This window comes from Centrocercus urophasianus, unplaced genomic scaffold, assembly GCF_019232065.1.
Source record: "Centrocercus urophasianus isolate 14NV4802_14NV808 unplaced genomic scaffold, USGS_Curo_1.0 seq_2, whole genome shotgun sequence".
NCBI classification, from domain to species: Eukaryota; Metazoa; Chordata; class Aves; order Galliformes; family Phasianidae; genus Centrocercus; species Centrocercus urophasianus.
In genome coordinates, this window is record NW_024884755.1 from 8,764,548 (window position 1) to 8,791,133 (window position 26,586).

Below are 26,586 nucleotides of genomic sequence, written 5' to 3' on the forward strand. Positions count from 1 at the left end.
CTGCACCCTGCCCCTGCGGCAAGTCACTCACCGAAGTACTCCTTCTTCATGTGCATCTCCAGCTCCTTCTCCAGCTCCAGTGTCAGTGCCTCCAGCCGCCTCTCCGCCTGGCTGGGGCCGCTGTCCCGGCACGGTGTCACCTGATACGGCAGCTTGAACTTGGGCGCCGAAGCGGAGCCCTTGGTGGGGCTGTAAGCGTAGGGGGGCGCGGCGTCAGGCGCAGCGGCCGGGTGCTGCGGGTCGTGCCGCTGCGGAGACTGGGCACGGACCTTGCGGTAGACGTCCCCCAGCTCGGGCGCGGCGCAGTCCTCCTGCGGGCCGGGACCAAGCAAGGAGGAGCGGGGCGAGGGCAGCTGCAGCTCGGGGTAAGCGCTCATGGAGCCGCGGGAACTCCGCGAGCTCTGGCTGGAGATGCTGGAGCGGGGGCTAACCACGGCGGCGCCCGGCCCGCCGCGGCCCTCGGGACTGCAGAGGCTGGAGCGGGGGCTGGCCATGGCGAGCCCGGCGGCAGTCGTCCCGTCCAGCTCGGCGCCGCCCGGCGGCCCGTACCTGGAGTCCGAGTAGCTGGAGCGCGGGCTGGTGGTGCACGAGTACTGGCTGGCGGTGCTGGAGCGGGGGCTGGCGTGCCGCTGGTCATAGCCCATGCTGATGCCGCTGGTGCGGTTGCTGCTGGGTTTGCTGCCGCCGTCGTAGCTAGTGAGACTGGCGCGGGGGCTGGAGTGCTTGCTGGTGTCGCTGGCCGTGCTGGCGTAGCTAGAGCGAGGGCTGAGAGCGGCCCCGTCGTACTGCACCAGGCTGCCGCGGGGGCTGCCGTACTTCTCCTGGCCGGGCACCACCAAGCTGGAGCGGGGACTGGAGAACTTCTCGTAGGGCGGCGCAGCCGCACCGCCCAGGCTGGAACGCGGGCTGGAGAACTTGCCGTGCTCGGCGCCGGGGCCCGGACCCGGCGGGGCGGCCAGGCTGGCCCGGGGGCTGGCGTTGCCGTACTTGGCGTCCGGGCCGCCGGGAGCCCGCCCGCCGCCCTTGGCCACGTAGCCGCTCTCGTAGGCGCTGCCCGCGGCGTAGCGGTAGCCCTCGGCCGAGTAGCGCTTGCCCTTGTCGGGGAAGCCGCTGTAGCAGGGCAGCGCCACCTCGGAGCGGGTGCACAGCCCTTCCTCGCAGCACGGCGGCTCGGCGGTGGGGCGCCCGTTGGCGGCGCGGAGCGGGGCGGCTTTGCCGCAGGGGGCGGCGGCGGAGAAGGCTTCGGCGGGCGGCGGCGGCGCGGCGGTGCCGTTCATCTTCCGGCCCCGCTGCTCCGCCGTCATGTGGGCGGCGATGACCCGCTTGGTCTCTTCCAGATCGGCGTGTAGCGTTAGGTCCCGGCGACCGCCCCGGCCATAGGGAGCGTCCGGGCAGGGCTCGTAGAGGGACAGGTCCTCCATGAACTTGGTGGCCTTCAGTGCCATGTTCTCCTCGTACTTCTCCATGCTCGGCCTGTGCCCGGCGGCCCGGGGTAGGTTGGGAATCGCTCTATGAAAACACAGTCCGTAGTAGGAAAGGGGGAAAAAAAATTAAAAAAAAAAAAAAATCACCCCAAAAGTTCCTTCCCGCGGCGCACCAGCGGTGCTATCAGCGGGACGCGGCTCCCTCCCCGCACAGCGGCCCGGCTGCGGCACGCGCACACCCCGGCGGCATCCCCACGCCGCGGCGCTCGCCTCGGTACGGCCGCGCTGCCCGGCGGAAAGCGGCGAGCAGAGACGAGGAGCCCCCGTGTCACTTTCCAGCCTTAAATAAGTTGCTCGGTCCAGTCAATGGCGCGCCGCGCGGAGGAATTTGCGCTCGGCGGCTCCCTGCCCCCGCCGCCCCCGGCCGGCCGACCCGCAGCGGGTTCCCGGCCCGGCCCGCACCCCCAGGCGGGGGGTGAAGGCGGCGGCCGCTCCGGAGGGGCTTCGCGGCGCGGCGAGCGGAGCGCAGGGCTCGGCGAGGCAGGGACTCCTTTGTGTAGGGCAGGAATGCGAGGAAGGAGACTGGGCGCTGCGTCCCGCTGGAATGTAGTTAATGCCGGAGCCAAACAATGATTTTCACCGAGTCAGTCAGGGAGAGGGCGGCCGCGGCGCTGCTCTGCCGCGGGGCCGGCAGCCTCCCCTCCGGTCGCTCGGGGCTGCGGCTGCTCACGGAGGGCCGGGGCTGTCACCGCGTCCAGGGCGCGGAGCCGGGCCGAGGGGAGTCCCCACGCCGGCGTTCGGCGGGCGGAGCGCGCCCGGAGGAGCCGTGCCCCGGCGGGCAGCGTCAGGAGAGCAGCGGTTTAACGGCCGCCGGGGCTCGAGCCGCCGCGCGCGGGAGCGCCGTGCCCAGCTGGAGTCGCGTGAGCCCGGTTTCCCGCTCTCGCCGCTGACTGCAGCTGGATGTGGAACTTCCCGCCGCGCCGCTCGGGCGCGGGGCGGCCCCACCTGTGTGTGACCCCCGGGCGGGGGCGGCACGGCGGGGAGCCGAGCTGTAGCTGCACTTACTTTCGTACGGTTCTCACAGAAACAAAAACACGATGGTGAAACTGAGCACCCTACACCCGGGAACGGCCGCAGGTCAGGGCTGCAGGTGCTCTGTCCGTGCCAGGGACGCGTTGTCCTGCTAGCGCTCTTAATTAAACATTGAATGCAACTGTGTACTCAGAACCCTCCCCTGCCGTGGAGGACGACTGATGGGCAACCTGTGTGTGCAGGGTAGCAGGCAATAAATAAATAAATAAATCCTGCAAGCCAACAAACTAAGCAGAACCGGTCCTGAAAAGCAGACCTTGGGGTACGGAGGACACCACTCATAAGTCAGTGTATGTGTGCTAATGCAGCCCACCTGGAAGCCAGGCTCTCCTTCCTGCTGTGTGGCAGCTTGGACCATTGGAGCCTTATACAATAAGCTGATGGACACTGTTACAGGAGTTTTTGTTTTTCACTTCTCAATTAACTGAGCAGGGCATAGGGCCTGCACCTGTGTGCTCACGCAGGGAAACATTCCGAGTGGCTGTGTAGACTGCAGAGCTGTGAGGCTGAGGCACGGGCTGCGGTCCTGGCGGCTCTGTGCTGAGCTCCAGCCAGCCAGTGCCAGGCAGCACAGCACAACGCTGCCAGTAGGCAGCAAACTCCTCAGTGCACATTTGGTACCTCAGCAGTTCAAGCACGTGCTTGCTTTCTTTGGTATTAACTCATGGGAAAGCACACTGGGTTCTGAGAGAGGCTGGGGTATCAGAGGAAATAGCCCTTTTTAGCAAGCAGTTTGGATCAAATGATATGCACCACTCACGTTCACCACTGAAAGCTTACGTTGGATAAGTAACTCCTCAAAGCAAGGCCCAGTCAGGTCTGCTGCAGCCCAGGGCCAGGGGTGTTCCTGCACAGCACTCTGTCGCTACTGCAGGCCTGCTCTCCAGCAAATCATCCTCCTGTCACACAGGTAGTGAACATAGTGCTTATCCGTGCTGCAGCCACAGATGTAGCCCACATGGGTGAGAGAAATATGTTTGCAAGGTACACAATGCACTCGAGCAGCGCTGTGTTTCTCACAGAGGACCATATGTGCAGTGCTGTGCAAACAAGACGCATAGAGTTAGAGCTGCTGTTGTTGTAATAAGTGCTCCTACCATACTCCTTACTGCTGTATAAAAGAAAAAATGATTGGCAATAACAGTGTGACAAGTTTTTCTCCCCAATTTGTTTTAAATACATGTGTTTAATTTTAACAACCTGAAATAAAATGTTTATATTGCAAAAAAGACTTGTGCAACTCAGAACATAAGAGCTGTCATGGAATATTAAAAGAGGAGAACTTCACTTTGTAATTTGTTGTGGCAATCCTTGTGTCTACTGTTAAGTTATATCAGCACATCAGATATGAAGGAAAGCCAGCTGCTTCTGCTAAATAAACTCCTTTGTGTGAGATTTAGAGGGAGCAAAAAAGCCAGGTGGAGTTATTGATCTGTGAATATTGGCCGGCTGGGCCTCACAGGCAGCACACTCCTGTTTCTTCTAATTGCCAGTGCCTTCAGCAAAACCCTGGCCAAGCCAGCAGGCAGGGAAAATTAATGGTCTGCTGGGGATTCTGTCTCCTTGAGCTGCAACAAAGCAGAGAATCTGCAGATTTAAGAATTCGCCGGTGAAACTTTGGCCCTCCTTAAGACTGTGGCAAAAAATCTGCCTGACTTGCATGTAGCATGTTTTACAATGTCTTTACTGATACAGCACAGGAGTTAGTTAATTTTCTCATTTCATCCGTTTATCAATGTGAAGCTGCTCAGCAGATTTTACTGTTGAACTGGATGCTACTTGATTTTTTTTTTTTTTTTTCATTTTTCTTCTTTCTCTCCCTTATCAAGAAAACAACAAAATTATACTTTGAAATCCACAGGTAAATAAGACTTAGTGCTACTTGGGTTTACTTTTCTGATCTCCATTTATAAAATTGATTTGTTTCTTGGTAAAGAATATCACTATTATCCCTGTTCCTCCCTCTGTTCCAAAGCCTGATTTAAAAAGAAATACTTGTGAAATTTATATAAAAAATATGAAGAGGAATAGTTTGATTTGGAGCTTTTATTTTGTATTCATTTAAGTTCTAGCTGTATTGTGTTTTATATTGCTTTATCTTCTTGAGTCCTGTATGTTCATTTGTGTTGTGATGAATTTAATCATAAGCAAACTTTTCAGAATATAGTCTGGATATGAATGTGCATTAATATTTTGGTGATTATTTGGAATTAAAGTCAACTGAGGTCATTCTAGTTCTCCAAAATACTTTAGATCTAGATAGCCACTTCACTGAAAGCAGCAGACCATGCAACTATTTTTACACTACTTCAGGATTTGAATGAAAGTACAAGCATCACAAAGGCTGTGCTGTTTTGTTTTTAGGACCGTAGCATGGCATGGTTTTGTTGTTTTTTGTTTGTTTTTAAATACTCATTCAGAAATCATTGCTTTTAAAAACTGCGATTACCGAATGTATTCTAGGGCACCATCTTCTGGTGGACAGAAGGCGGTGTAGCTCAGCGGCTACCTTTGACTGCTGGACACAACTATTTTTCGCTAACACTATTCTGCAGGTTTGTGGGTCATTTCTCATTCTCAATCTGCCATAAAGCACTATTTAACATTTTTTACATTCTTCTTATTCATTGCAAATGCAGCTATTCACCATGCTGCACAAATGTAACTTGGGACAGACCCTGAAAAGTTCTAGTCACAACAGCCACTTTGTGAACGTGCTACATTAGACAGACAACATATGTCTAAGTACTTACGATTAATACACCATTTATGTATCTTATTTCTTTTATAGCTTCATCTTCCACTTCTCTTACATATTTCTGCTTTCGGCATTCCTGGCCAAAGCAGTTAATTGGCTCATACTTGGGAGACTGCGCACAGCCTTAGTCATACTTCCCTGCAATCAGAGGACATAATACCATAAATTCAAACACAATCAATTAGCTTAATAGCAGCCACTACATATGCATAAGTGCATGGTTTAGTTGGCTGGCTCGGTTAACACTGCAGCCACTTAATATGTTTTAAGTCTTATTCAAACATTCAAAGAAGTGAAAATATAAAAAAAACGAGAGTACATAGATTTAAAATTCATCCTGACATGATAAAAATGAGGGCTTGTTTACAGCAGTGCAAACCATCATGCATTAAAAAAAAAAATCAGACTGCATTAACATATTTCATTAAAGAAAAACAAGAACACCAGAAACACTGCATCTACAGGTCCTGCTATATACGTCCTGTTCTGTGCTGGTGAAGAATACCAGACAAACCATGCCTTTTTATACGCGTCCAAGAAAGATGGCAGGCTACAAGCACTGGCCTCCTGCCCTGACAACACAATGCATTTCAGCTCTGATGAGAAGAATCTTTTTAGAAGAAATAGGACATCCTCTGGTTGAGAATTTGAATTATATTTACTTTTTACGGTATTTTCCATAATGTAATAGATTTAACACTCCTTGAATGAAAATAATCAACCTATTGGCAAGAAGGAGCTGTTCCACAAACAACGGAACCAATGAAAGCTGGTCTTATACATGTCTGCTTTCTGCATTCTTTGCATTCTCCAGCTTTTAACTTCTCCAAATTCCCAGTACTGTTGCAGCAGTGGCACCCTCTTTGTATCAGAAGAACAGTCTTCAGAACTTACCCAAGCTTTAAGCAGCCATGTGCAGTACCTCGAGGTTTCTCTATGGCATTTGCCTGCTTTCTTCAACAGACTCGTCAGTACTCTTGTCTCTGGCACTCCTCTACAACACATCCACCAACATACAGCCTTCTTGTTCCCTTGATAGCTACAGCTCCAGGCAGCTTCCCAAGTTTCTAGGTTAAAAATCTTAGTCACTCTCCTTCCCAACACACTCCTGCTGCCTTCAGTCCATACTTAGATGGACAAAAAACAGCGAAGGCTCATGGGCAGCTGTGTAGGTGTGTGACTGCTGCATCTAAAAGCTGAATGCTATTACAGAAGCACTTGTGTGGGTCTCTATCTACAGCCACTTACTTGTAGAATTACAGTATGTTTGAGATGCAGTTGCTCAATACAAGTAGCTTCAAATGTTGAAGAGGATTGGTGGAGCAATTCCCTAAGTCTTTTCTTTAGGAAGCCATGCTGAAAACGTCTCACTTTTCTCATGTGAGTGAAGTAATATGCTGATGAGAAAGACAAATGTAATGACAAGTAACCAAACAGCAATTTTATGTTGTTAATAACTGTATATACTGTATCAACCTGTATCTAGAAGTATATTTACTTCCTTCATCCTATGCCTCTTAAAAAGAATCAAAGCCTCCAAATCATTAAGTTGCATCTTCCTATCCCTTTGTCTGTGCATATATGCTCTCTGTAATCGTTCTGCTTAAGACAGTAGCCCAGAAATAATCTCAGGCAAGCAACAAATAAATGACTGACTTGTGTGAAATTTGTTGTATTACTTTCATCCTAGTTTCTGCTTTCTTCTAAATTCGACATTTTAGATAAACATAGCTGAAGATTTCTATAAGAATAGATGCAAAAGGGAGAAAGAAAATACCTCCACTTAAAAGGAAGAAAACAGCACAGGTAGAGAGGAGGGGACTATTTTCCCTAATTCAGTGTTTGTTCAGTTTTCAAATGCAGATTTACAACTTTGTGACAGTGGAGATAAAGCTTGACACATACAATATCAGTATATACTCACTGAACATGGGCTCATTTTATCTTTCGTGATCTAACAAATGGCTAGCAAGAGCTCTTTGTCATAAAGGTCACAGCCTGAAATGGCACATCAATCTGCTTGCCAGCTGTCGCAGTCTAAAAGCCAGAAAATCATGCACCATCTCCCTGCCATTCAACAACAAAATAGTTTTATAAAGCAAAACTAAAACCTCACTACTACAGACATCTTACTGGTATCTCCATGTTAAAGTTGCTTTCCAGGAGGTGGACTGGTTAGTACACCATCACACCATCACCCACAAAGTTCCCCTGACCTGAACAGTCATCATCTGCCCCTTAAAGAGTGATTCTCTGTATGCTTTGAGAATCAGGCAGGTTTTTAAAACAGTAAGATTTTGGGAAAATTGTTACATGTTTTTTTACTGTAAGTCAGAACAACTTAATGGATTCATAGTAACTGTTGGATAGCAGTAGTGGTCCATACTCCTTTCTGCGCTCCAGTAAACAACAACGATATTGAACTAATAGCATACAAAGGCAGATAGTAGACAATGCTCACAGCTGCAATCAACTACACTAAATTACAGTCTGTCTCATTCTCTTTATATATGGCACTCAAATTCACCACACAGATAAAAATGCAAGCATTAAGAACGAATTAATATGAAAACCAGTCAGAAAGAATTACTTGTCTCACAGAAATTAGCATCAACATAAGCAATCAACTACAAAAAGCTGTGTGTCAGAAAGGCCACTTTGTATCACTGCAAATAGCAATTTATAGACTGATTTAATGAGCCTGGCTCAGAAACCCTTAGTGGAGCAGAGCTTGCATCAAGGTTGCAAAGCCAAGGAACAAGGGAATATTTCATTCATTTTAACTTCTGAGTGTTGTCTTCCAACTGTATTTCCTCCCATATTGATATTACTGCTGTGAGGGCTTTAAGGTCTGTTGAAAAGCTGCTTGTTTTTTAAGAACAAACAAAAATCTAAAAGCTTAGTAAATGCATCAAAGTACAATTTGCTTATACATTTATATATTATACAACGTATAATTTGCTTTTGCAAAAACAAGAGCAAGTTTAGTTTGGAACCTTCTCCACCACTACAATGTTAGTGGCCAGTAGCCACTTAAGGACACTCATACTTCCATCAGTTCTGAAGAGCCGTTTTCATCCAGCATAGAATCATTCTGCATTTTTACTGATTCATTCAGTATTACCAAACTTAACAAGAACCCAAGAGAACAAAGACTGTATCAACATCCTGTCACGTTTACAGAAGCTGCTGGAATACAGAAAAAATATATTGAAGAATTAATTCACTTTAGATTATTTTACAGGAAGGAGAGCCTTTTTTTGCTATGTAACTACTTAATCCCCCCAAAAAAGCAGTACAAACGTATCTCCCGAATTGTCAACTTGTAATTGCTTATAGTTAAATGCTATTATTACCTTTTATGCTGCAAATCACACGATGATGCATACCTTAAGTTTTTCAGTACTTCTCTAAAACATCCTGCAGTAAGACCCTCCTTCACACATTATGATGCCAGCAGCTTAGATACGGCATTGTCACGCCACAGTGAGAATCACATCCTATTACACAGATAACAAGCCATTTGACAACTTATTTAATAAACCAATAATTTTATTTTTAGTGAGCTAAAAGAAAGATGCTGATCTTTGTTATTGGAAAATGTCAGACATTAAATTCTAGTACTTTAACTGTTTATAGTGAGAACTATAAAAGCTTCCCATTATAGCGCTGAAAATTGTTTCTCTCTCTCTTATTTACATCTTTACCTCTCAGTCTTCACTGATGCTGGCCAAGAAGCAACTAACTCAAAGGTTTGATTTCATTTTCGAGTATTATGTCGTCAAACAAGCTGTTTTGTGTGACTATTACTTCCTAAAAGTAGAGAAAAAACATTAATAGCATTGCATTATAGTTTTATACTGTATTGGCAATTCAATACAGATGAGAACCTGGTCTTCTATTAGACAGAATCAGATGTAGAACCTAAGAAGTGCCATGTTTGGTTTTTACATTCATTACATGGTTCACATCTTGTTAAAAATGCAGTCAGTTTATAAGCTGCAACAAAATAAATCCTGTCCACTGTATTTCTCTACTTCGTAAGGCTGCCACTGAGTACTTATCTACGAATAGAAGCTGTTCTGGTTCATTAACACAAAGCTAGCAAGAAATTTCAGTGCAGTGACAGAAATGGCAGATTACCATGTTTTAAGAATCAACACTGATAGTACAGAGAGCTACTAAAACATGTCAACAAATGCAGTAGGCTTTAAGACACTGTTCCTAAAGGCTGCACTTTTGCCATAAGCACAAAGTATAGCACATAGAAGCCCAGTGCTTTCTCTTTCAGAAGGCACGAGGTGCTGAAAGCATGCGTGTGGTGATGCAAGTGCTCCAACTGAAAAACCCAGTAAGTGTCCAAGGAAAAAAAAAACATTCACAAAGGTTTTATTAAAAAAATTCCCCTTTCACCTCAAACAAGTGAAGCTCAAGTTCTGTACTACTAGGTTATGTTTAGAAAAATGAAAATAGTACAGTAATTTTTGAAGGCTATACATTTTAAAATCCCATAAATCAGCATAAACTTGGACTGTGCAAGCATATATAGCAAGTACTTCAGATGTCATTTATTTGGTCCGTCAGATGTACAGTGTAGTAGTAGTATCTGAGTTTACAAAACATCAAATATAAATAACCAGAAACTGTAACAATACACAAAAAATTTGCTTCTTACATTGACATACCAGGCAGTACGAGCTGAAAAACTTGAGTAAATTAACAGTTTTACAGTAATGTACACAGTGCCAGTTAAAGTTTAAGAACACTGTTAAAACATGGCACTAATTTGCTTTAGTGAATTCTCTCCTTGTTCAGGGTATGAAAAATGTTTAGGACTAGACTAAAAATACTGTTCTTCAAGCAAAAGAAAAATTTAGGTACTTACAAGTCTGGGCATCAAGTGATGACCCTTTACTAAAGCAGAGTAGGTTTTTTTTGTCCTACTGAGTTATACTTACAAGGTATTTACACAAAAATAACATGCTTATTTTCATGACTGTTTAAGTAAATACTTATCTGCAAGTATTTAAAAACTATGTTTCTACTACATTTAATATATGGAATTCAATATGGAAAAACTTCTAGAAGACTCTATTGAGATGACAGCTTTATCATCAAGAGAAACAGACAAAAATTATTTAAGCCAATGGTTTGGTATTTCCTCAGAACAAAAGCCTTACAATTAGTCTAGTTCTGGACATTTTTCACATCCCCAAATAATATGCTGTTGCTGCATTACATGGACTCAATCATTTTGTCAAACAACATCTGCATGTTCAGTCTAATGCTATAATTTCATCTTGCTCTTCTGTCTGCTCCGTACGCACTCTCTTTGTACTGACGCACTCTTTATCTTCTAGTTTTCTCTTGCGGCTCTTATTTTCCGTATCATCAGCATTACTTGAATGGCCTTCATCTTCAGAATCAATTATAAATAGATCATCTTGATCTGGAGCTGCAAAATACGTATTTTTAATTTCCACGGGTACTGTAAGGACAGTCTGCTCTCAAAAGAAAGCACAGAATGCCCCTCACATAACAAATACATCTCAGATCATTCTTTATCCATAATCTCTGTCAACAAATGGCAAGAATCTTTTGAATTTCTCCAAAACCTGTGAAATATGTTAGTCACGTGGCTATTCCCTTTTCATTAGAGGTATGGAAAACATTTCAATAACTCAAATATTCCCATATTTTTAGGAATTCCCACATTAGCTAATGCGAATGCATTAGCACAATTTTTTGCACATATGAAGTAGAAGAATTGCATGCTATCTGCTAGAGTCTTTAAGAACCTTTAAACAAACACAGAGCTGTAGTCCAGCCTCACCTCTGGCTAGTGCATTCAGTAACACTCTCCACTAGAAACCATGCTCTACGAGAGAGAAAACGTACAGAAAGGGTGGAGTGGCAGACTTGAAAGAGCTAATGGATAACAATGGATGGCGTAAAGAAGGGAAACTAGAACCAAACATGAACTCTCAGGACATCTGGTGGACTTCAAGAAGAAACTCATCTTAAAAATTAATTTTGTGCTAGTTTCTAATGCTATCTGGGGCAGAGGGGTTGTTTTGTACTTAATTTGAACCTGTATCAGTACTCATAACATTTAATCTTTCATGAAACAAAACACAAGATGCAACTGACTACACACTTCTGTGTCTGAAGTAGGACTCTCTGACAGGTAAATGAACATAATCCAAAAGCTTAGGATGGAGCTACAGATATCACTGAAACACTACAGTGTTTCCAGTACATTAGCTTTTACTGCCTACACATCTTGTATTTGAGTTCAGCTATTGTGGGCATATTCAAAAGAATACCCTGTATTACAAAAGTCATGGTGGCACTTTTTGGGTAGCAAATACTTCTTTTTTTTTGCCATGCCTTCGCTCAGCAGGTGAAAAATAATTCTTTTTAAGCAGATTTAAAAAGACATGTTCTTAAATTAACAGAATAAAATATGATCAAAGAGATCCACACAGTAACTTTTAATCTGTAGGGAGAAAGCAACAAACCTGATTCTTTTTTGTCACACAATAGGGTGACCATGAGATAGAATGGATTTAACTGTATTTGAATTACCATGCAAATAGTGTGTTTCAGTTGACAATCTCCCTCAAGCACCTCCAAGTTAAATAATGTAATAATATAGTAAGTTGTATTTACTACAAACCTTTGAAACAGTCTGTGCATTTTTACCGTTTAATATTATATTTATACAGGGGCAATTCGAGTGTCTTTCACTTCATATTGGCAAAGTTAAATCATAAAATTCAAGTACTTTAATTGGACTGAAAGACTATTTCACTTTATTTAACATTGACATCTATTTACCTGTTGATGTTGAAGGTTGTGCTCCGTCATCACTACCATTGGTAATGTTTTTGGATGTTGGTTCTGATGGTTTAGGGCCAACTTTTTCAGGGGTGTCGCCCACAACTTCAAATTCTACATCTTTTTCTAGGTCTTCACTGCAGAAAAAACATATACAGTTTTGAACAACAGAAACACTGCCTTTTCCACAAACAAAATGTATCATTCAAATTATCAGAGTCCCTCCAACTGGGACAAAGTAAGGAAAATATACTCAAAAGAAGGAAAATCTGTTCATCCCTCCTCTATAATTTGTGCTTTGTCTGTTTGTGAATTTGTTCCCCCGCCAATGCCATGCCATAAAATGCTTAGGAAAGAAAGGAAATCATTACTGCCCTAGATTACTTTTCTTCCTCAATCTCACATTTTCATTTGCACCGAAATTGCAGTGTGTTGATTTACTCCATATAATGAGTGTATTACTTACCCAAAGTTAAATGCACACGAATTATTTCAAAGTGACTTCTCTTTGCATTACCATATCTGAACACAGATAAATGAATTACTACTTCAGCAGGTCTTTATCTGGTTTTACGCAGCTGTTTCTCACCTTTTAGCTGCTCTAAAAGCAAATTTAGCTGTGCACAATTCTTATGTTACTTAATGAGCAAACTGTTCAGATAAAATCTTACCAATTACTTTTGTAATAAAATAGAAATTAAGAAATCTAACACACTGAACTATATCCATTTATTAAAAAAAAAAAACCTTTAATTTCATTATATAAGCAACTAAATGTTTTAGCTTTATTCACAAATTTAAAATTCATAACTGGAAACTCGCTGTGGAATTCTATACATATACACAAAAGTAATTATTTCAGAATTCTTACCTATGAAGCACATTGATTAACAGAGTATAATCCTGGAGGAAATCATCTGCTTGTAGTCGAGTGCCATTTCGAATTCCAAAGTCTGATAATTTCCTGTGGTTATTTGCTAGAAAAATAGTGAAACACAGTGGTGTGTACAGCTATTTACTATTAAAAATACGTATTCCAGAAGTTTAACCCATAAAGTGAACATTAATACTTACATCTGAATTGAAAGTAAAAGTTTACATTTAAACCTGAAGTTAAAGCTACAGATTTTGAGTTATCTATGTCTCAAGTGTCATGTTCACGTAACTATTATTATGAATAGGACCATCTTCTGGAGATAATATGGGTACTGCAATAGGGCTTACAAGGAACATGAAGATAACACAAATAAGAAAGTGAAAAGGACTACAAACAGGGGAAGATAACTGCTGCATTTTTACAGCTGAATACCCAATTCCCAAGTGGAATCCTGATGCTCCAGGTGAAAGTATTTGATATGGGAAAGCAGAATAGTATACACAGCTAGAGAACACCACTAGCTACTCTTAAGCCACTTACATACCTGCAAATCCAGTTCTCTTCAGTTATTGGTCTACAGGCTGAGCACTAAACCACTTACAATTCCTTGTATTTTAATTTCTTCCCAGTTTTTATCTACTTTTATCTAAAAAGCTTCAGTACACATACCTTCTGTTTCTCCTTCTTCTGAAGAGATAAGAATGGTTCCCTTTCCATCATCTATCTGTACATCTGGTGCTACCATAGCAAATTTTTCTTTCACTATCTGAAAAGATTGATTATATAATCAATATCTGCTTTTATAATGTTCATAAGACAAATAACCTTGAATTACAGTTTTTCCTATCCTGGCCCATGTTCCAGCATTTGCTAAAAGCCTAAACTTTGTTTCTTCTTTCTCATGGAAACAAAAAAAAAACCAAAAAAAAAAACCACAAAAAACCTATCATTTTGTTACCTGAAATCTCAGGATCTAAAAAAATGATGTCTATGACACCTGTGATCTCACCTTTACAAGTTCAGATGATGCGCTGATTTGATTTTTTAAATACTTCTTTCATAAAATGGTAGTTTTAGAAATCAGTTGCTACTACAGAACTGTAATATAGCTACTGAACTATTCAAATGAAATGCTGTTTTTTTTTTTCCTGTTAGTTAAGAATAGAAATTTAAAAGACAAAATACATTCTTTCACAAGATATACAAGGACACACAAGTAAGATGCATACTGGCTAATCTAGCTTTTCTTTCACCTGAGAAAAATACAAAGAGCAGAGCAAATATGACAAAGCTAACATTCAGTCAAAATATATTGAACAAAATCTTTAATAATGTACAGTACTGGAATCAAAGCAAAAGCCATAGCTAATATTCAAGATTTACCTTGTCCTGGAGTGTTAGCACAGTAACTTTGTGTACATTAAGTCTCACAGTCACTTCTGGCTTACTTGCACATACGTAACAGTTAGGATTTGGTGGATCCAAAGCACAAGGAACCAATAGCTTCTTTTTGGGATTTGGCTGCTTGTTCAAAAAAATCTTGAAGACAGACAAGAATGAAACAAGTTATTCTGTAAGTAAAGCACTCATAAAATCTGTTTCCCTACAGATTTGTTCTCTTAAGAATCCCAGGTTGTCCTGTTCCCTAATCCTCTTTGACATGCCTACTAAACAGGAGAAAGTGTGTATTACAGCCAGGCCACAATGACACCTGTGCTGACTAACCAGCTACTGTCAAACAGAGCTGTAACATGAAAATAGTATGTTTCAAGTGCTGTCAGTCTGGTTCTTTCTCTTATCCAGCAGCCAATTTTCATGAAATCAGATGAAACTCCACAATCCTCAAGACCTCCACTTTTCTTTCTGTGGTGGGTGAATGTTCCTAACACATTCAGAATTACTGAAACAAAAAGTGACATTGGAGTAAAACTACACACTAGTAAAAGAAAGTTAAACATGACTGTTAAATAAATAATGAATAACAAGAAGGAGAAGTGTCTTATTCCCACTTACCGTTCTACACTGATCTATTTTTCCCGATAAAATCTTCAAACCCTCCAACACTATCAGACCAGCTATTATTGCATTAGTAGTAGCTATAGCTGGGATAATATTTCCTGCCATTGCTGCAAAAGAAGCAAGAGTGCATGGATTTTTAACAGCAAACGGAATGTAGAAGTTTAGGTTATTAAATAAAGCATTATATTTTAACTCTTACACTTGATATCAAATCTGCTCTTCATATTCATACTGAAAACATGCATCCTGAGGTTTGCAGCAGAAGTGACAAAATCCATTGCAGAAGGGTCATCCTGACAAGAAGTTAATGGAAAGTGCATTTAAAAATCAGATTACACACTGGAAAAACTTTGCAACATAAAAAAGTCTGTAAAATACTCCATTTCAAAGTATGTATACTTCCTCATCTAAATACTATGTTTAAACAGAGCAGCAGTACTTCAAAAACATGTTTAGAAAATGTATTTAGTATTTTAATACTGCATTCGTGTATTAATAAAATGCCTTTTCATGTTCAAAATAATGTCTAAATAATAAACCTTACAGTGTGTTATGCTTGGTTTCAAACACTGGTATTTCACAAACAAGAAGTATTTTCATCAGCTGTTGCAACACTGTTTTTCTATTTTGGTTGTCACTCCCTCCCAACTGACACACTACATTTTTTTCTCACGTCAGGTGACAACGGACCACAGGAAGATCACACTGCCTCTGGGACTGAAGAATTCCCTGCTTCTTGTTTTTCTTCTGCAGAACTTGCAATATGCCTCATATCTACTGTCAGAGCTAATTATGTCCAACTCTAGCTACGAACTACTGTACAAGAACATGTTTTAGAGAAAGCTACAATGGAAAAATGGAGTGGCATTATTAAAATATTTTCAAAATGAAAATATGGCACCTGCTTCTTAATTTGTGCTTTTCAAAGTTGGTAAATTATTTTACATCACAATACTCAATTGATAAATTCAATGACATATGAAGTACCTAAGGTATGCATTTGTTTACTTACAGCACGTGCTTTTAGTGATGTGTCAGCCATTTTTGCCCTTAGCAGCACTACGCTGTAATTAAACTTAATCACTCCAACATTCGTATTAAGAACACAGAATATAAGTTTCTTATCTATGAGGTAAACTAACCTTATCCCATATAAGCTCTGCTCCATCACCTTTCTCAGCCAGGTGAAGTCTCAGGGTTTCAACACTCTTTGAGAATAAGTGTGCATAGCTCTTGACATCGAGAACCTGCTGATCTTTCAAAACTGAGGATTCATTTTGTTGGTCAGATACACTTTTCTCTTCAGGAAAAGAAAAAAATAATACCAGGAATATTTATAAATTCAAAAAAAAAATTCCCTCAAAGAGCTAAGAATTTGCTGATTTAACAAAATTAAATGCTTTCTAAACAGAAGAACAGTACTCTTAAGCTACAGCAGCCCTGACATTTTTTTTTTTAAAGTCTGTGTTTTAAACTGCAACTAACAGCTATATTTAGGGCATCTACAGATGTGCACAAGTTAAAACAAATGTAGGTTTTCAGCTTTTAGATAAAATGTATCAATGTGTGCCCTAAGGTCTCCTAGAATAAACTGCCATGTAATTCTGTGAAATAGGAATTTTCCATAGCCAATACTGATCACTCAAAACAGTTTTTAGAAAAAAATGTTTTCTCTATAGGAAAAAAATATCTTCAGGAGTTATGAAGTAGTGTGTTCAGTATCAGTACCCAATTGTGAAAGTGAGAAAACGTACATGTCACAGAGCTGCATTAACAAACAAGAAATGTGACTTACAAGTATGTACCAGGAGAAAGAACAATTACCTTGATTTTGTACTTCAGCCCAATCCAGTGGCACTGGAGGCTTTCTTTTCCTCCACAGCTTATCCATTGTCAGCAAATATCTAATGTCATCTTTGAAAAGCTAGGCAACATTTAAAAAAAAAAAAAAAAAAAAAAAAAAGGAAGAAGAGAAAAAGAGATATATTTTACTTTTTCATCTCCTTTGAAACTGAAAAAAACAGCATTAGATTCATGAGTTTTTGCTTTTCTCCTTGATAATATTTCAAACAATACATATAAAACCAAACTCCACAATAAAAAAAACTCTCAATGCTTTGTGCAGAAAGTAGACAGTTTTCATTAATTTGGGGGACACCAAAATCAAGAAACAGTCATCCAAACAGTGGGTGCATGTGAAGCTATCACTACAGCCATTTGTATACTAACCCACTGCAATACTGTTACCTATATGAAAATTAATCTCACGAGGAAAACTACTGCTATCCATCAACACTACATTCTACACTCATTTCCTCTTTTTTTGCAACTACTTAGAAACATAACTCCTCAGAGTTTATGTTTTCTTATACCAGCATCTGATTACATACAGGGCATGAATTACATATTTCTGATCCTCAGACTGGTTGTGATAAGGCGCAGTGAAATTTCCACAGAATTCAAGAGATCACCTTCTCATATTACAACAACTCCACTGGGTTGTTTTACAATATGGACAAGCTGCTGCAGTTGTCCATATAGACACAAACAGAATGCCATAAGACAAGCAAATGTTGCAAAAGACCAACACAACAGCAAATTGATCAAGTCATAATACAGCTGCATGACTGATGCTCAATGTTTAGTGTTCAAACTGGATTTTGATCAAACTTTTAAACTTCTCATACACTTCAAATAAAGACATTTTATTGGGGTAAAAAATGTACCTTGGTAAAAAGCTTAACTGGATCATATCCAGTTGATTTAGCCCACTCCTTAGTTGAAACACGTTTAATCTCACCATCTTCATTTGATGCTCGTGCTCTGGCTTCTGCTTCTGCTGGCTCCCCTATAAATAAAGCATTAACAAAATGTTAGTTAACAGGAAAAAAAAGGAGATCATATCCAAATATTTCCTAGTGTCAATTATCAAAATCATTCAAGCACCATGAAATGGCTTTACTGTTCCCAATAAAAGCTAAATTAGACACAGTGCAACTGTGATTGTTCATTTCTACAACTACAGTTCACTAGTTCAACTCAATGCCATCAAATTCTTTTACTGGCAGAAACAATAAGCAATTGTTTCCTATTTCTTCTCACTGTGTTGTGAGTTCATACATTTCTCACAATCTCCTTTTGGTTGTCTTTTTTCCTGGCTTAAGAGTTTTAGCCTCATTAGAATTTTAAGACAGATTATCAGCTTCCTACCTGTGATCATCCCCATATGATAATATGCTATCCTTTCAGGTGCTTTTCATTTCCATTTTTTTCTCCTAGTCTCTTCCAGCAATTGTTATCTTGGCTACTAGTAAGCATCAAGTTGATATTTTCAGATAACTATTAAAATCTTGACTGCATGCAGAAAATCAACTCAGAAAATCACCATTTCACATGCAAATTTGGGAATGTTCTCCCTTCCCTTCTCCAATGCGTCTTTTTATTTATCTGCACCAATATCTACCCAGCATTTCATTGTCTAGTCATTTTATATTGTGAAACTTTCTTCTACTTTTAATTCTTAACCATCATCTTTATTATTCTGAGGAAGTCTGTTTATTCACATCTGCTGAACAGCACTGGGAGACTCCTCTAGTCACCATTTATCTCTATCATTTCCACTTCAGGATCTTCATCCTTTTTCCTGCAATGCATCTTAGTTTCTTCAGTTTCCTTAAAAAAGAGTGCCACCTGCAGATTCACAATGGAGTAAACCAGATATGCCTGTCCACAGCTTTGCCAATGCTTTCAAAGGACCCTAAAGACACATGACACGGTTTCCTTTCCCTTACTTTTCCTCAACATACAATAGAAGGTCCCCTGATTCTAAGCAGCAGTAGAGCAACTGACAGTTTGATCACTACAGAGATGAGGCCACAGCTCACTCCTCCCTGTGATTGCCCTGGGATCCTTCAAGTTAGCAGCAGCACGTTTGCTGCCTTCAAGTACTCCCTCAGCTGTTGCTGCAGATGAGTTTATGTGCCACTCCCTTAAGTGTCAGAAATTTATTAAGGACGCCCCATAGGAACCATTCATTACATGAACGTTATCTGATGTTCAGAGATTCTGAGGCTCTTTTTAAACTCCCTCTCCCAAGTTCACCACTTAAAAGAATCCAAGAGGAGAAGCAGTAAAGATGCTTATTCACCACTGCAGTGACTACGGCCACTGTTCATATAAAAAAATGCAGCATAGCTACAAAAACATCACACTAAAGAGGCATCTTTTCTATGCAGACGAACATGGAAGCGTCTCAAACTAGAAGAATTGAGACTTGACCCCTGTTTTCCAGTTTGGCAATCCCTCAGCTAGGAGTGGAAAATGCAGTGTGACTACATACAGCACTCAGTTTTCAGTCCTTGGTTTAGAAAGCAAGTCTCCCACCTGCATGGAAGGAAGTACTCCATCAAATTCAATACACAGGAAAATATGTTGTCCTGCAAAGACCAGTAATATTTAATTTTCACTTCAAGTTCACTTCTCCGTGCAGATGGGGAAGAGAGTTTGCTCCGGAGGGAATAGGAGTCTCTGAATATATATAAACCTACTCACCTAAATCATTTATCACAAATCTGGATGTATGAACTGGAACTTCACGATTACAAAGCATACTGACTGCTCCTCACAGCTGCTCTACCCACATTCTTACTGAAGACAACTAATGAATGACAGAGACCTATCTCACACTGCATGAAAAGGTTTTTGCAACAGCTGAAGTAATCATTTCATTAATGTTTTAGCTGCCCATAAGGGCTACAATTCTGACAACTGAAACTATCAAAATATTGGCATTTTGAAGAGTGTTTTTTGCATGCTGGGCCACACAAAGCTCTCAGTATACACTGTGCATCAAGTTAACTAAAAACAAACTAACAAAAACCAACCAAAACCAAACCCAACGGCACTGAAATCACTGCAGACTTTTAATACATAGCAGTATGTATGACGCACACAAAGGTGATCTGCTGCTTGCACACCCTAAATTCATGTTGTTCGTAAGTGCTTTAAGTGAAACCCTCTCAGAAGAAAATGGAGCTAAACCATAACTTCAAGAAATGGACAGAAGGAAGTCAATTTCTGACACGTCTCAGTAACAGGGTAAGTACAATCTATATCACACTTACAGGCAGCTTCAGGATCAGCTCTGTCAGGAGAGACTTCTTGATCAGCATCTTCTTCTCCAAACAACTGACTGTACAACAATTAAGAACAACACAACACCAGATTTTACTCATGTCTTATTGAATACTGAAATATTTGGTAATTGGTAAATGTGTACTTTAGAATTCTTGCTATCAGAGTGCTACTCCATCCATTGCATTTTAAATTGCTGGAATTCATCACATGCAGACTTAACATGGAGCATGCACAAAACTCAACAGGAAAATGAATTTAGTAAAAGAGATGCATATGACTCCCTCAATAGTTCATCTATCTCCGCAATCCCAGCAAACCTTACTCTGTTTTAAAGTCATTCTGCCCTATTTTCTGTGATAGCAGAACAAGGCTTAAGTACTAACTGACATGCTATCTGTGTATTTTAAAAAACAGGAAAAAGTCAAACAACTGGAGGTTTTTGCTGTTATCTACAACAGTTTTCAACCTGTGTCCTTAATTTCTCAATCTGTAGTTTTAGAAACCAACACAAAGAGAGTGAGTTACAGTCCCCATTTTGAAAGAAAAAAAGGAAAGAAGACTTACTTGAACAAATACTTGGCCCACACAATGCAATGGATAGGTTCTGATGGAGTGTTACGGATTGTGCAGCCTGGAAAAGTCTTCTGAGTTGGTTTAGGATGACATTCATAACACTCTGTCACTCCCTGGTGAAAAGCGAAATATTTACTCGTCACACCGTGAGACTACCGACAGAATGCACCACTATCAGATGAGCTGTAACTTTATCTCACAGCACCCAACTCTGTTGTCTAAAATAGCCAATGATTTAAACTTAAAGTGACAGGAGTAGAACACAACTGACCTTCTTAATAACTGTTACTTGACCAAGGTAGCCTGCAGTTCCACTCTCTATAAGAGGAACATCGGCAGCCAGACACATCCTGTTCACATGGTTACGGGCAGCTGCAAAGCAAGAAGTTTAACAGAAATTTGAGTAAGTGGAAATAAGTTTGACTTCTACAAACACAAGCCAGACTCCTACACACACATTCGTCCTGAATTTGCCTTATTTCGCTAACGTTAGCATTACACCTCTTTCACAAAGCCCACTGTCCAACTGATACAAAATATACTGGTGCTATCAAATACAGCGACAATTTAACAGTTATGCATTTACACAAAATACAAATCAGTTTCCACAAAGCAGTAACACAGCAGACTTGTTTACTTTCAAAGCACCTGTAACAGTTCTGCCTAAGCTCTCAATGTTTTAACAGTGCACAAAAGCATTAGTTAAACTACAGCTGGCTTAAGAGGATACTTATTTAACTGACACTGCTCAAGAACTAGTAGTAGAACACATCAGAGTTCTGTTCTCATGAACAAGCAACTGCACTTTCACCTTCAATGCAAAATCATAATGAAAACTTCACCTCTGTTATCCAGAGCATTCATAACCAACGTAAACTGGCGGAAGAACTCTACGTTATAGTCAGGGCTACAGAAAAGAAAAACAATATTCAAAATGGTACATCAAAGTTATTGGTTGTTATGTCACAACAGAAACAGCACACACAGAAAGGGCAGACTGATGTTCATGTACGGATTACACGCACTACAGATTTACCAATAGCCCTTAAGCAACCCATTTGTCTTCAGCCCATTTTAAAGCTAGGTAGAAGCATGACCTGTCACTGGAAGGATGCTATTCCAATCGCTGTCACTTTGACAATGAAACAAGCAGGCAAAAAAGTGTCTACACTGCTCTGACCTAATGAGTAAATTGGATGATCTCTGATAATTGACTTTAAAAACCACCAGCTGAGGGTAAGATGTGCACACTGTAATTACCACAGCTCATCAGACTGTTGATATCTCATTACAGTGGGAAAGCTCAATTGGTTTTGATTGTACCTGCATACCCTTAGAAGCCAAGATGAGGGACTTAAAAATCCTGACACCTTAGCATCTTCACATTGCATTTTTCTGACTTATTTAAGGCAGCAGCAAAGATGACAGAGAAGCAAGTAAACAGGATTAATGGTTTTATAGTTTCAGGAGGAGGATGCAATGAGCCAATGTTTCAGTGGCTGATCGCAACATCAGAGCTGAAACCTTAAAATTAATTGAGAGTGTGACCTTTTGTAAAAACTGGACAAATGCACATTAATAGCTGGGAAATAACTATAATGAAAAGCTACATGATCTTGCACTTCACTGACTTGTTATGGACCATAAAGACCAGATTTTAACAGTTTGGTGACTGAGCAATATTTACACCTGCCTTTCAACCCCAATCATTCCATGATTCTATGCCCTATGCATGACAAAAGTTTTGGATGTTTTAAATTTTTTTTTTAAATCAAGTACTCAACATTCACACTTATTTTCCTCTAATTATCACTCATGACATCAAGAAATTGTACAGCGTAGAATCTCAAGTAGTAATGTTGCTAATAAAGTGAGAATGAGACATAAGCAAATAACTACAGCTACCAGAATTTAATAAAATTCATGCAAAATCCACACTCCCATTCAGTGCAATGCAGTCTCATATTTACAGCTACCTTATTGCAGAAGGTTTGGGAAGTACCTTAAAGCACACCACTGCAGCATTTAAATAACAGTACTTGCAAATCAGAACACGTAATTAGAGCTTAAAAACAAACATACTTCATGATGCTATCATGGTAAGCTATAATATTAGCTTCTGGATAAAACTGTAACACGCTTTCCTTGGCAACCTAGAAATAAAAACAAAACAAAACAAAAACAAAAACAACACTTATTATTTCTTCCTTCTTTCTAAAGCGACTCAGTACCAGTTGAGTACTGAGTAAATTGACTACCTTAGAGATTTTAATACTTTTAAATGAAACTTGGAGACAGCCACAAGCAGCCAACCACCACTTACCTCTCAGCAGCATCAACAACACTGTGACAGGTTTCTAACAATGTCCACAAAATAACACCAAACGAGTAAAACGTGAGCTTTGACTTTTTCCTCACCTGTGCTTTTGATCTTCCAACATGTTTCTTCTGAAACAAAAACTGCCTGTTGAGATTGCTGACATCAATAGTATCCAAATCAATCTACAGACACACAAAAAGAGCCATTTCACTTCTGCAGAAATAAAAGGAACAAAGCCATCAAATGTGATGAACTAAATCACAAAAGCTGTACAGACTCCTTGGACCTCCACGCTCGTATTACATTTGCACAACTGTAGAAGCACCACGATCTTCAGGGATAAATGATCTTCATTTAAACATTTATTAATAGTGGAACCACACCTCAAATGTTGAGAGCTATATGACAACAGCCTTTCTTTGGAGAATCCCTACTAAAAATGTACATCAATTTTGAGATGCACAGGCAGAACATTTGGTGGAATGTCAATAACCGACTCTTCTATCTCTTGCCGGATGAAGGCTTTAGTGAGCAAGCATTAGGAGCACAGCGGACGCCAGAGGAAATGCCACAGGACTCGGTGGCACCACGCAGGAAAGCCCCTGCCTGCACTGCCGGGGCAGGAAAGCTGTACGGGAGTGTCCAGCTTCACGTGAATGTGGCTGGCAGGACATGAGGCTGCGCTGTCACCTAACGCATACAGCACAAGGCAGGCTTTTACTGCCTGCCACCAGGCAAGGGCGTATGAAAAAACATAAAATTCACCTAGAAAAGAAAATAAATTGAATCACGTGATCAAGATGTTTAAAAACATACACCACAAAATATTCACACTGCACAACCTTGAAGTACGTCATAACTTTAATTCCCCTCAGAACCATGTTCCTAATTGTTGATGCAGACACAAGAACATCATAATCACAATTTGCCCCACAGGAACTCAGATTTACATCCAACAGCGAGAGGACCGATTCCTACCTGTGCTGTCACCACTCGTCACTTACACTCACGTTAAGTCTGCCCGTGTCCCTGACGTGCTTAAACAGAACAGGGAGGGTGAGCTGACAGCTCTGCTGATCCCGCAGTACCCCCCCAAACTCCCACTGCTAACGCTGTCGTACTCAGCACAGAACACTTTCAGCTCTATGGAGGTACTGCTCAATGCTGCTCAGTGCTGCTCAGTGCTCAGGTTACACACACCAGCCAGGAGGTGCTTTCATTTGCTTTTAATTTTATGACCCAAATTTGAATAAATGTAAAAGTACGTCACGCACTTCCCATGAAGGACTCTCTGCATACAGGATCAAAGATCCAACTTGATGTTATCTGAAGGAAGTATTTATTTAAATATTTAATTGTTTAATTTAAGGATTAAAATTTAACATGCTGAACACTCTACTAGCCAAAGAGTTTTAATTAAATGCTGCATAAAAGCACCAGCTGATACTGAGTGCACAGAAAAAGTAAGATGTTTCAGAAAGGTATGAGGAGGTTGAGGCTATCAATCTGTATTACCCATTGTGTCCTCCAACTACTCGTGTTCTTGTAACCCCCATCAAAAGGGATATCTGCCCAAAAACACACTTCCACTTCCCTTCCCATATGACAGCCACAAGGCCCGCTTAGTCCAAAGCCATGAAGGTTGGGAACTTCGAGAGAAACTGAGTGCATTCATCTCTTGATGTTCAACTGTCTAGAAAGCCTTCAGTCCTTTAACGGGAGACTTAACTGACATCAGCTGCAAATGAAAACTGATCTCAAACACTACTGCCAAGACAGAAAAGGTAATGGAAATTTTTCTCCAAAGAGAGTACTTGACACCACTGGACTCCAACCAAAGATACAATTCAGCTGAGAATGATCCGAATTTGACAGTTCTCAAGCTAAAGCAACTTTACACTGCTCTCACTTTTCAAAGTTAGAAGGAAAGGAACTTCCTAAGAATAAACTTCTGTGTTCTGAATACAGACTTGTATTTAGACATTTTGTTCTACTTTCAACAAAGTATATTTAGTTAAGCTCTGTGTTTCTGAAGTGCTGCTGTTCAGAACTGCTTTTCTATTTTAATATTAATGCTGTGATAAATACATAAATAATACACAAACAAGTATTCTCAGACGTTTGAGTTCATTGACCTGTAACAATCAAAGGCAATCCCCAATAATACCACGGACACTGACATACAGTTTTTTTCAACTGACATCAAATTGCCCCTTTGCACAATTCTGTTCCTGCTCTCACCTTGTCTTCTGCCTATCCATTCCATATGCTATCAAAATGTTACTCCATTACATAAGACAGTCATATTTTTAAATGAGGATGGCTCTGATCCAACACATACTTAAGGTAATGGAAACCAATCGAGCAGACTCCAAAGACAATTTAAAAAAATATCTAACTAAAGGAAACAACAAGCAGACTCCAATGGGATCTATGCTTGACAACTAACTGCAAAACCAGAAATTACTAAACTGTATGTTATTGAACTGTGAGCGCATAGAAGTGGCAGAATAAGGTAGAAAAGAAAAAAGGAGGCATAGAAAACAGCACAGATATCACGTTTCCACTCTTGTGTTTGTTTCACTCATACCGTGTTGAAATTTGGTAGGCTCCCACTGGCAGACTCAAATCAAAAGGACAATTTGGAATTGCACTTCGGCACGCCCTACAAATCCATTTTAGTGCAAAGCCTGAGCTGTACAAACGAGAAGCAGCTGGGCTCTGCTGCCGGCTGGCAATGCTGAGAGAAGCCGCTTCTGATAAGCTTCGCTCAACAGGTCTGAACGCAGGGACAAACTCCTCACGTGCCATAGGAACCGCTCAGAAGCGGCTCCCGGCAAAGCACCGATGAGCACAGACAGCAGAACAGCCCTGAACCCGCACTCCCACGGCGTCTTCACGTGAAGTTCCGAACGCAGATCTCTCAACTTCTCTAAGAGCCGAATAAAGGCACGAGGCCGGGCCGTTTCTCTCCGTCCCGCGCCCCGCGCCACCCTCAGCTGAGTTCCGCCCTTCCTACGCTCGCAGAGCTTCAGGAAGCAAAAGCGAAACCATCGGCGCGCGGGAAGCTCTCGGGCTTTGCGGCACGGGCGGCTTTACAGCTCAGCGTCTAACAGCATAGCTCTATCAGCGCCCGCTAAGTTCCGCGCCCATTAAGCCGCACGAAGCCAGCCTAGGGGTGGCGGGGCGGCGCATCACCGCTTCCAGCTTGCACCTCCGGCCCCGGGAGAGGCGCGGCCGCTCCTCCGCCGAGCGGTGGCCGGGGAGGGCAGGGCGACCCGAGCTCCGCGGCGAAGAAGGCCCGTCCGGCCGCCACGGCGCTCGCTCCGCCGAGGAAGGCGGGCTCGAGGCCGAGGCGGCTCCCCTTTGTGCGGAGCCCGGCCCCCGGCGGCGAACGCCCGGCCCGGCCGCTTTGGCGGGCGCTCAGTAGTTTGAAAACACGCAGACAATGCGGGCGGGGAGGGGCAGCGCCGCACCACAGCGCCGCGCACAGCGCCCCCATGCCCGCCGCCCGGCGCCCCCGGCCCCGCCCCGCCCGCCCGCCCAT

At 41.8% G+C, this 26,586-nt stretch overlaps 2 protein-coding genes and 1 long non-coding RNA gene across 4 annotated transcripts in view; 1 reads left to right on the forward strand and 2 right to left on the reverse strand.

Annotated features, from left to right (window-relative positions):
* The window catches only part of LOC122161896 (WT1 interacting protein), a 75,372-nt gene extending 73,708 nt beyond the window's left edge, over window positions 1-1,664 (reverse strand). For both annotated transcript variants that reach the window (XM_042821655.1, XM_042821654.1), the window contains exon 1: window positions 32-1,664. In XM_042821655.1, coding sequence (XP_042677589.1) covers window positions 32-1,466 — 1,435 coding nt within the window. In that variant the 5' untranslated portion in view covers window positions 1,467-1,664. The remainder of the gene's footprint in view (window positions 1-31) is intronic.
* On the forward strand, window positions 242-15,903 carry LOC122161898. Its single transcript, XR_006169339.1, has 2 exons — window positions 242-365; window positions 15,689-15,903. It is a non-coding gene; the product is annotated as an uncharacterized LOC122161898 (long non-coding RNA).
* On the reverse strand, window positions 9,627-26,188 carry UBA2 (ubiquitin like modifier activating enzyme 2). Its single transcript, XM_042821656.1, has 16 exons — window positions 23,138-26,188; window positions 22,802-22,872; window positions 21,562-21,626; window positions 20,991-21,091; window positions 20,711-20,832; window positions 20,134-20,201; window positions 17,737-17,858; window positions 16,835-16,934; window positions 16,153-16,310; window positions 15,210-15,303; window positions 15,005-15,117; window positions 14,375-14,530; window positions 13,661-13,757; window positions 12,986-13,091; window positions 12,115-12,251; window positions 9,627-10,729 (listed from the first exon to the last, which is right to left on the reverse strand). The coding sequence occupies exons 2-16, from the start codon at window positions 22,804-22,806 to the stop codon at window positions 10,551-10,553; spliced, it is 1,623 nt and encodes a 540-aa protein (XP_042677590.1). The 5' UTR covers window positions 22,807-22,872; window positions 23,138-26,188; the 3' UTR covers window positions 9,627-10,550.
* Between the last annotated feature and the right edge of the window lie 398 nt (window positions 26,189-26,586).